Source organism: Geospiza fortis, unplaced genomic scaffold (genome assembly GCF_000277835.1).
Source record: "Geospiza fortis unplaced genomic scaffold, GeoFor_1.0 scaffold114, whole genome shotgun sequence".
NCBI classification, from domain to species: domain Eukaryota; kingdom Metazoa; phylum Chordata; class Aves; order Passeriformes; family Thraupidae; genus Geospiza; species Geospiza fortis.
Window position 1 is genome coordinate 1,462,687 of NW_005054383.1, and position 10,810 is coordinate 1,473,496.

Below are 10,810 nucleotides of genomic sequence, written 5' to 3' on the forward strand. Positions count from 1 at the left end.
GCGTGCCCTGCCAGCCCCGGGCACGGGCTCGGCTCAGGGGGGCAGGGGCGGGCTGCCCGGCGCCGGCCGGCAGCAGGACAGAGCCTGGGAGGAGCCACCGGAGCCTCGGTGGCTTCCTCAGCCTCGGGACAGAGCCCGGGATGGGAACAGCTCCATGAACGGCAATGGCACTCAAGCCAGGTGCTGCACCCTCCCCATGAACAACTCTTTGTCCCCTGGATGTGACAGCCACCCTGCCCCAACCCCAAAGTGGCCCTCAAGATCCAGCAGCACCTGCGTCCAGGTCTGTCCTCAGGAATATCTGCTGCAGCTCTGTGATCTGCCTGGCCTTGAGGCCTCCAGGCTCAGGAGCCATCCCCATCCAGCCCTGGGCACATCCCTGCCTTGGCTGGGGATCCTGGAGGATGATGGTGACATCTCTTTTGTCTTCTCATCTCTTTTGTCTCATGGACTTGCTTGCTTCATTCTGCTCTCATCCCTGAGCACGGGAAGGCCCTGGGAACTCAGCTGTGCCCAGTGTTGTTACATGGATGTGTGTCCCTGGAAGGGAAGGCACAAGCCTTGAACAGAGCCACAGTGTGGGGAAAACCATCAGCCTCCTTCCACACCGTGTTCCTCAAACGCTTGCCATGCTTAGAGCACAGGAGCTTGGCTCCTTCTTCTTCTTTTGGTAGTCCAGGCTTGGCAGGTAGGAAGCGGTGAGGGAGGTGCCCAGGGCCAGGCTGGACGGAGCTTGGAGCACCCTGGGATAGTGAAAGGTGTCCCTGCCCATCTCATTTAAACCATTTGATCATTTTTATGATAAAAACCAGTTCATCCTTCCCAGCTGCTGCTGAAACTCTCCCTCCTGCCAGCAGGAAAGTTGTTCATCCTCGGGGTCCTCGGGGTGAGAGCACTCGCAGCCCTGGAGCCCCTGAGCAGTGTCAGTCCCCAGGTGAGGGGGGTGCAGGCGCTGGGACAGCTCTGCCTGCAGGGCTGGCCCCCATTTCCAGAGGCTGTTTGGAAGGGCTGGAGTCAGCAGGTGAGTCAGGAGCTGCTCAGGCTGAGGGCGGAGCGAGCTCCCTTTGCCCGCCCCGGTGCTGCCCTCATTTCCATGCAGATTACAGAAATATCACCGTTCCTCCCAGGGAAGATAAATACACCTGGAACTGGCTGGGCTGAGCACAGCAGCCCTGCTGTCCAGCCTCACCCTGCCCTGGGCAGCCTGACAGAGTCTGCTCTGAGTTTTCAGCCAGATCCTAATCTCCCAAACCTGAATCACGGCAGCCAGGGCCCAGCCCTTGTGCCACAGCTTCACTCCAGGGTCATGAAAAGCAGCATGAGGGAATTGCATGCAGTGGGAGCTGTGGCTGGGGGAGCTTTAAGGACATTTAGAGCTCTGTGGCCTTCTGGAGGATTCATTCAGTTTAATTCCTCCTGAAGTCTGGCCTCCAGCAGCAGGGCTGACATGGGAGAGAAATCTCTGTGCATGGACACTGAATGGGATGGGATTGGGGGCAGCAGAGGGTGGGCACTGCCTGCTGTGCTCATTGTCCATGCCAGGGGTGGGATCAGAGCCCATCCTCACCCAGCTCCCCTGGCCCCCTCCCACCTGGAGAAGGGATGGGATGGGATGGGGAGGGTTCCTGACAGGAGAGCAGCATCCCTGAGCAGGGATCCCTTCCCATAACCCTCCCAGCAGGGAGCAGGCTCATGGGACAAATTCCCAGCAGGAGCCTTCCCAGGGAACTCAGTCAGCTGGAGCAGTCAAAACTCAGGAGTGTCTGAACATCCTCCCTTGGAGGGAGTAAGGAAACAGCCTCCCTGTTTGGAAAAAGGAAACTTGAGAAATCAAAGGGATTTTCTGCCACCTGCCAGCAAGCACAAGGCCTTTGCTCATCCTGGACAAACTGATCTCATGGAGGTTTGCTCCAAAACCTGCTCTTACCAGTGAGGGTGCAACTTAATGAGAAGAGGAAAAGAAAAAGGAATAGAGGAAAAAGGAAAAGAAATAGAGGAAAACTTTTAGCAGCAAAGTTTTCACATTACAATAATTATCATTATATTTGTCTGTTGAGAACCTCTCTTAGTAAAAGTATCTCAACTAAAATATTAACAAAAATCACCAAAACCCTAAGAAAACAGAAGAAAGAAAACCCTGAATCCTAAAAATCCCCCCTAAGCCTTCAGAAACACCCGAACCCCTCTGAAAGCAAGGTCCTGAGGGCAGAACTGTGGTACATGGATGAAGTGCTGTCTGCCAGGGTGCAGCTGCCTCCTCCTGGTTCCCCAGCTGGGAGAAACCCCCAAACCAGCTCCCATTCCCCATGGGAATGATCTGGGGTCCTTCACCCCAGCCAGGCAATGGCACTGACAAAAATCAACTCTTCTGCTGAGCACAGCTTTCCATGAGAGATCATTTTTTCCTCCCTGACCAGAGAATGTTAAAGTTCTCCAGAAATGGCAAAGCCAGTTTTTCCAGGCTTTTATTTATTTTTTTTTTCATCTCTCAAACAAAGCCTTATCTATTCCAGCAGAGCACTCTGCATTCCCCTGTGCTGCAGCCCCACAGGGGCCGTGCCCTGGGCACTGCACTCCTGGCTCTGCTCAGTCTCGTGTGTGCTGCCCATCCCAGCTGGGCTCTGGCCAAATCCTGCTCTGCTCCATGCTCCAGCCATCCCCCCAGGCTGCTTTTTGGCCCTGCCATCCCTTTGTCTTCCCCTGCCAGCAGCTCTGCTCCAAAGCCTGGATGCATCCATGGCTCTTCCTGGCAGCTTCCCAAAGGAGCCACGTCCTCCCAATCCCATCCACCCACTTTTCCTGGGACAGCCAGGGCTTCCTCACTGCTTTGCCCATCCATTTGTGCTTCTCCTGCACAGAATCATGGAGTGGGTTGGGTTGTAAGGGAGCTTCAAGCCCATCTCATCCCACCCCTGCCATGGCAGGGACCCCTCCCACTGTCCCAGGCTGCTCCAAGCCCTGCCCAGCCTGGCCTTGGGCACTGCCAGGGATGCAGGGGCAGCCCCAGCTGCTCTGGGCACCCTGTGCCAGGGCCTGCCCACCCTCCCAGGGAACAATTCCTAATTCCCAATATCCCATCCAGCCCTGCCCTCTGGCAGTGGGAGCCATTCCCTGTGTCCTGGCACTCCAGCATCTTCCCCCTTGCAGCAGATGAACCCAACTCCTCCTTCCCCTGGCATGGAGATTCCAGCCAGGCTTCAGCTTTCCCTGTTTGACATCCAGCTGGATGCAGGGACTGTGCTCCTCCTCTGGTTTATCCACACAGCCCCAGCTGTGGCAGGGACAGGTGGGTAATTAACAGGCCTGATGGTAATTAACAGGCCTGATTGTAATTAACAGGCCTGATGTTTTCACATCAGTGATGTCCAAGCTGGTTGATGAAGTGGCACCAAAGTGACAAGTGTGGAGAAATAAATACACAAATAGGAGAGATGTCCCATGAGAGGTTCCCATTCTCTCTTATTTCTGTTTATTCCTGCCCACTTGTTATCCCTGCAGTGGCTGGGGGAGCAGAGCTGAGCTCAGGGCAGGATGGGGAGCACAGCAGCAGCTCCCCAGTGCTGCAGTTTGAGCTGCAGCTCCCATGGGAGTGTTTATGGGAGTTCCCTGTCCCACAGCCTCAGCTGGTGACTCTCACACAAACCACAGAGGAGCAGAGAGCAAACAGCTCCTGTGGTGTGTCAGGAGAGCCCAGCCGTGCCCACATCACCCCCAGCATGTCCTTGCCTGCTCTGGGCAAGGCTGCATTTCCCTGCCCTGCTCACCCAGACACTGCAGGCTCTGGATCACCATCACCTCCCTTCTCTGCCCTCCCCTTGCCCAGCCCTGCCCTGCTCCATCCTGCCCTGATGCAGAAGGGATGTCACTGTCACTGTCGCTGTCACTGTCACTGTCGCTGTCCCCAGTGCCAGGGGCTGCAGGGTGACCCTGCCCAGCCCTGGCAGGCATTGAGGGCACGAGGGGGCTCCAGGGTCAGCACCCCCAGCTTGGGAAGGGGCTGGCAGGGCACAGGGATGAGGAGAGCTCGTGGCTCCAGGCTGAGAGAGGAGCGGAGAGAAGGGAACCAGGGGCTCATCCTCACCCCACAGCGGCTGGGCAGTGAGGGGAGGCTCAGGGCTGGGTGTTGAACTCCTGCTTCCAGCACCTGAGATCAGTTTTGTGATGCAAAGTGAGCACAAGGCTGGGCTGAGGCTCCAGGCTCAGCTCTCCAGGTCAGCCTGAACCACAGCCATGCATCCCAAAAACCCCAGCCTTAGGTTTATTTCCTCCCTTCAGTTTAGAGGTTTCAGTCAGAGGTAGAACTAGAAAAAGCTCAGACTTCTGCTGGGTTTCAGGATGGTTTTCCCATCCATGCTGCCACCCTGAAGATCCATCCTTGGGCTTGCTGGGGTCCCTGAGCCCAAGGCAGGGCCCAGGGAGAGGAGGCAGCAGGAGCTGCCAGCTGTGCCCAGCTCAGTGCCAGCCCAGCCCTCACAGGGAGCACCCCAAGATGAACCTCTCCCACCCCCAGGCTCAGGTGGCCTCCAGTGCAGGGTCAGGAAGGCTCCTTGGTGGCCACAGGCTCTGCCAGGGCGCAGGAGCTGCCAGCTCTGAGCAACCATCACCCAGAGAGACCCAAACACGTGCAGCACACTCCAGTCACCCCCTCCAAACCACCCATCCCACCTGACTCCTGCCCTGCTTTCTGTGGGATGATGAAGGGTGGAAGAAACCCCAAAGTGGATTTTGAGGAGCTGCTGCTGCCACTGGAGCAGGAGCCAGCCACCCACAGCCCATCTCCCTGTGCACCCTGAACCCTCCAGCTGTGATTATTGAACACAGAATGAGAATCACGCTTGGAATTGTTGCAACTGCAGCTCCCAACGACCCCTTCCTTGTCTCCTGTGCCCAGGCATGCCCCTGAGCTCATCGCTGCTGGTGCAGGAGGTGCCAGGCAGGCAGCAGGCACAGGGACGGGCACAAACCTCCGAGTACCATGCTGATGATGCAGCTTCTATAAAAAGAAAAAAATCCGTGTAAACCATGCCCATAGCAGAACTTCCCAGGGAAGTGTGAACTTTTCTGGATGCCACAAGGCTCCAGCAGCCTGGGGCAGGTTTGAGGTAGGGAGGAACAAGCCCAGAGCTGGGGTTTGGCTTTGTTCTGCTGCACTGAAGTGACAGCACACGGGGCAGGCAGGAACAGGTCCTGAAATTCAGCCCCAGAGTCCTGGGGGAGCTGCAGCCCCAGTCCTGGGGGCAGTTCTGAGCTCTCCCAACACTGAGGGGCTGGAGCGTGTCCAGGGAAGGGAACAGAGCTGGGCAGGGGCTGGAGCACCAGGAGGGGCTGAGGGAGCTGGGAAGGGGCTCAGCCTGAGAAAAGGAGGCTCAGGGGGGACCTTGTGGCTCTGCACAGCTCCTGACAGGAGGGGACAGCCGGGGGGGTCAGGCTCTGCTCCCAGAGAACAGGGACAGGACAAGGGGAAACGGCCCCAAGCTGTGCCAGGGGAGGTTTAGGTTGGATATTGGGAAAATTCCTTCATGGAAAGGGTGGCCAGGCCCTGGCACAGCTGCCCAGGGCAGTGGTGGGGTCACTGTCCCTGAAGGGATTTACAAGCTGAGTGGATGTGGCACCTGGGGACAGGGTCAGTGGTGGCCTTGGCAGTGCTGGGGGAATGCTTGGACTCCATGTACTTGGAGGGTTTTCCAACCTTCACAATTCCATGGCTCTGCCTGGGGATGCAGGAGCTCTCTGTGCCATGAACCAGCACTGCTGGGATGCTGCTGCTCCCCCAGGCAGCCCCACTCCTCCTCTCCAGCTGCTCCAGTTGACACTTCCAAGTGCCACACCAAGATTCCTTCTGCCACCACATAACGAGGTCATTAGGGCTCATATGAAGGTGGCTGGGACTGCACTGAGGCAGCCCAGATGGCAAAGCAGCACAGCTGGGACACCCCAGCCTTGCCAGCAGCCTCAGCCCCCTCTGGCTGCAGGGATTTGGGGGGCACACCCTGCTCCTGCCCCTGGTCAGGGCTGGGAGAGCTGGGCAGTGCCTGGCACACGGCCCTGGCATGTGCAGCCTCTCCTGACAGCCACAGTGACAGACCCGGGATGAAATGTTTAAAAGAAGCCCAGCAATGCAGAGCCTGCATTGTCACGGGTTCTGCCTCTGCTCCAGCCCCGCCGTCCCTGCACTGGGATGGGAGTATTGGGCTGGCCCTGCACCCTGCCAGCCTGGCCAGTGTCACCCTGGCAGCAAAACCAGTGCCCAGCACTGCAGGAGATGCAAGGTGTGTGACCCCATCCCCTGCCTGGGGTTAAAGCGTGGATAAATCCCTGCAGAGGGAAGCCCTGGGGCGGCACAGAGGGGCAAGCAGGGCTGCAGCAGGGGCTTAGAGGTCTGGGGCGGCATTTGGGGGTCTGGGGAGCACTTGGAGTCCGGGACAACACTGAGGGAACGGGGGAACAGACTGGGGCCTCCAGGGGGCACTTGGGGATCCCGCCCTCTCCGTGTCCCTGCAAAGAGCTCTTTCCTTCCCCGCTCCGAGGCCGAGGGAGGCTCAGGCACCGCTCCCGTCTCCGGGCGTCCCCCGCCCCCTCCCGGCCCCCCGGCCGAGTGTTTTGGAAAGAGCTGGAAGGCAGCAGTGAGTCACACACAGCTGCACAGCCTGGCAGGCTCGGCTGGCCCCCGGCCACCCCCGGGGTCACCCCCGGCAGCTGTGCCCGCCCCCGTGGGGGGACCAGACCCCCCTTCTGTCCCCAGCATCTCCAGCAAAGAGCTGACCGAGCTCATCGAGCGCCTGCAGAAAAATGCGGACCAGGTGGAGAAAAACATCGTGGAGACCGACTCCCGAATGCAGAATGTAAGCAGGGCACGGTCCCCCAGTCACAGGTCCTCCCTGCAGCCCCTCTGCCTCCTGCCCCTGGCACTGCCCGGGCTCTCCCCTCTGCTCCTGGGCAGGCGTGGGTGGCTGCCCAGCCCTGCAGTGCCACCTGGATTGTGATGGTCTGCAAGGCTCATTTAAGGGTTATTGGGGTCCCCCCACTTGTGGGAAGAGGGTGGGAGGGTGTTCCAGGCAACAGGGCCCCCCAGAATGCCCCCCTGCCCAGGAGGGCAGGACTGTGCAGAGTGGGGTGTGCATTGCAGCAGGGAGCTGGGCTGGAGAGGCCTGAGCCACCCTGCTGATCCCAAAGGCCTGAGCCATCCTCCTCATCCCAAAGGCCTGAGCCACCCTGCTGATCCCAAAGGCCTGAGCCACCCTCCTGATCCCAAAGGCCTGAGCCACCCTCCTGATCCCAAAGGATGCATCCTGAGGTGATGCAGCTCCCCAGCCCTCCCCCAGCAGCTGAGATTGGAGCAGCCTTGTCAAGTGCAAGGTGTCCCTGCCCATGGCTGGATGGTCTTTAAGGTCCCTTCCAACCCAAACCATTCCATGATCCTGTGACAGGAGATGGAAAGTAAAATCCATCCCAGGTGGGTGGGAGACAGCAGAGCTCCTGCTCCTCTCCAGTGCCAGGGAGAGTGGGGTGGGATGACCTCTTGGCCACCCAGAGGTGACCCTTCCTCCTGTCCCTCTGCTCAGGACCTGCACAAGATCAAGTCATGCCAGCTGGCACAGTACAAGGAGCTGACAGCACAGAAACTCTCCGAGTCTGACAAGCTGCTCTACGTGCTGGACGGGGACGCGGCCGTGGCCCGGCACATGAAGCACCCCCAGGGGGACATGATCACGGAAGAGTGAGTGCCACTGTCCCCAGAGCCCTTGGGCGAGGGGAGACCTCTCCAGGGGCTCTGCTCTGCTCCAGGGGCTCTGCCTGCAGTGGAGGGGGGATCACCACGGGCCCCTCTGCATGCCAGCTCCCCTTAGGATGTGTGACCCCACCATCCTGGGCACGGGGAGTGTGAGATGATGGCAGCCTGGCAAGGTGGCACCTGCCCCCTGTGCCCCACACTGCCCCAGTGCCCTGAGCTCACAGCCATGGGAGCAGCCCCTGGCAGAGGGCAGAGCACAGGGGGTGCCCTCTCCCTGCCCAGCCACTGCACAGCACAGCTGCTGCCAGCCTGCCAGGGCTCTCCCCAAGCACAGCCCACCATCCAGGGGGCCTGGAGAAGATCAGCTGCACCCAGCAGTGCTAATGCCAGCCATGCCCACATGCTGATTCCACCCTCACCTTTCCCTTCTTGCAGCATCCGGCAGCTGAAGGAGCGCGTGGCAAACCTGAGAGCGAAACACGAGCAGATCTACAACTTCCCCCTGCAGCACATCGAGCCCCAGGTCAACTGGACAACAGTGATCGAGGAGAAACAGGTACAGGGGCCACCAGTGCCACTGCCTGGCCAGTAGCACCAGCTGGGCAGGGACTCCTGCAGCTCCCCATGGAGAACCTGGCTCGTGGAAAACTTCTGGGCTGCTCCACAGTGGGAGCTGCAGAAGGCTGGCTGGGGAGGGGCAGAGCTGGTGGGACAAGGCTGGCTGCTGTGGCACCAGGAGTCAGTGCTCGAGGTGGCACCACTCCTGGCCTCAGCATCTGCAGTCACCACCTGCTTTAGGCTCTACTCCACAGCTTTATTTTGCATTTTATCCCACTCCCTGCACTCCTCCAGCCAGAGAAGGGTTTAACCCCCCAAACTGGTTTTCCCATGGCTGCCCTCCAGCACAGCTGATTTCACCCACACTCTCCTGGGGCATCCCTGCACTGCAGCCACTGGAGCCCATCCAAGCCCAGCTCCATGGCCACTCCAAGAGGAGTTTCTTAGGTCTTGGCAGCCTCCCCCCCCTCCCCCATTGCTAAGCCCAACTCCTGTGCACCCCAGGATGCGCTGAGCAGCAAAGGCTTTGGGACTGACCTGCCGCTGGTCAACAGCCAAGTAGAAGAGCACAACATCTTCCACAACGAGGTCATGGCCATCGGGCCCCACATCGTCAAGGAAGGAAGCAAGGTCAGCTCTCCTGCCCCTGTCCCTGCTGCCCTGAGCCCAGGATGAAGGGAAGGGTGTCCTGTCCCACCATCCTACAGCAGGTTTGGGTGGGTGCCCAGATCCCCTCCCAGCCTGAGAGCCCAGCATTGCACGCCAGCTCTGGCTTTACAATGAGGCAAATCCCATAAACCACATCCCTTCCAGCCTAAACCCACATCCCTCTGCACCCTCGAGCCCCCATCAGAGCACCCAAGTGTTTCCAGCCACCCCTCCTAACCCTTGCCTTGCTCCTCCTCCAGGAAAGCATGAGTGACTTCCAAGCCAAATACCAGAAGCTGCTGGTAAGAGCACCTGGGATCCTGGGGGAGGAACCCTCCTGGAGGGGTCCCTGGTTGGGGTGGCTCTGGGATCCCCTCCTGGAGGGGTCCATTGTTGGGGTGACCCTGGGATCCCCTCCTGGAGGGATCTATTGTCGGGGTGTCCCTGGGATCTCCTCCTGGAGGGGTCCCTGGTTGGGGTGGTCCTGGGGGAGGCCCAGGGAGGAGCTCTGGGCTGAGCTGTCCGTGTGTCCCTCTGCAGGCCGGCTCCCAGCAGCGGCAGCAGGACCTGCACTCGCTGCAGGATTACATGCAGCGCTGCACCAACAAGCTCTACTGGCTGGATCAGCAGGCCAAGGACAGGACCCATTACGACTGGAGCGACCACAACCTGGACTACCCCAGCCGGCGCCGCCAGTACGAGGTCTGTGCCTGGCCTGGGCAAAGGGGAGCTGGGCACAGGGCCAGGAGCTGCATGGGGGCAGGAAATGTCCCTTCTCTTGTGCCTCAGTCTCCCCCAGCCCATCGTGAAGGGCTTTGAGATGTGCAGCTGGTAGCACAGGGATAGTGAGGTTAACCCTTAGCTGTGCCAAAGATAACATGATGGGGAAGTGTCCCCGTGACAGGGACAGCTCCCTCAGCCTCCAGTCCTTTGTCTCAGAGCTGGCTTGGCAGCAGTCGCATCTTTAGCAACATCTGCCAGGGAAGGAAAAGTGAAAGCTGCAGTGGAAGAGCAGCACACAGTCTTGTGGAGCTGCTCAGCCCTAGAGTGCAGCCAGGGCCTCCTCCCTTTTGTGGGGATCAATATCTCACCTCTCTCCATCCAGAACTTCATCCACCGGAAGCTGGAGGAGAAGGAGGAGGCCATCAACAAGCTGCACGCTGATGGGGATCAGCTGCTGGCCCAGAACCACCCTGGGAAGAACGCCATCGAGGTGAGCACCAGGGATGGCTCCCAGCTCCTCACCCACCCTGGAGCATGGGAGACTCACCCAGCCCTTCTCCAGAGCGGGACCCAGTGCCAACACCACTCGTGACTTCAGTTCCTGAGATGCCAAGGGGGAAAAAGCCTCCTTCACTTGCAGATGTGTAAACACCACAGGAGGAGGAAAGATAAACCTAAGGAGCTCTTCTCATCTTTCTCATTCCTGTGGCAATTACCTTGTGCCCACCTAGAGAGGATAAATTGTGGTGGAACCCTTCCCTGTTTGGTGGGAGGATGGACACAGGGATGTGCCACCTGCACACAGGCTGTGTTCCCATGGGATCATCCCAGCCTTGGCTATTCCCATCCTGGGCTCCCCCGAGAGCATCTGGGTGGCTCCAGAGGCAGCCAAGGAGCTGCTCACTCAGGATGAACTGGGACTTCTGCTGGGCAGTTCAGGCTTCCCCTGCCAGGGCGTCCTGCTGATGTCCCTGTCCCTGTGCTGCAGGCTCACATCGAGGCCGTGCACGCTGACTGGAAGGAGTACCTGAACCTGCTGATCTGCGAGGAGAGCCACCTGAAGTTCATGGAGGACTTCCACCAGGTACCACATCCCCGGGGACAGTGACTTGTTGGAGCCTGGAGAGTGGGTGCTGGGTGGCAGGAGAT

The 10,810-nt window shown here is 59.4% G+C and overlaps 1 protein-coding gene across 1 annotated transcript in view; it reads left to right on the forward strand.

The window, feature by feature from the left end:
• PPL (periplakin) overlaps nucleotides 1-10,810 on the forward strand; it is a 26,690-nt gene that overhangs the window by 861 nt on the left and 15,019 nt on the right. Inside the window, exons 2-10 of the mRNA XM_031060430.1 lie at nucleotides 6,158-6,269; nucleotides 6,743-6,842; nucleotides 7,563-7,717; nucleotides 8,168-8,288; nucleotides 8,795-8,920; nucleotides 9,199-9,240; nucleotides 9,479-9,640; nucleotides 10,044-10,151; nucleotides 10,650-10,745. Of these exons, the coding sequence (XP_030916290.1) occupies nucleotides 6,158-6,269; nucleotides 6,743-6,842; nucleotides 7,563-7,717; nucleotides 8,168-8,288; nucleotides 8,795-8,920; nucleotides 9,199-9,240; nucleotides 9,479-9,640; nucleotides 10,044-10,151; nucleotides 10,650-10,745 (1,022 nt within the window). The remainder of the gene's footprint in view (nucleotides 1-6,157; nucleotides 6,270-6,742; nucleotides 6,843-7,562; nucleotides 7,718-8,167; nucleotides 8,289-8,794; nucleotides 8,921-9,198; nucleotides 9,241-9,478; nucleotides 9,641-10,043; nucleotides 10,152-10,649; nucleotides 10,746-10,810) is intronic.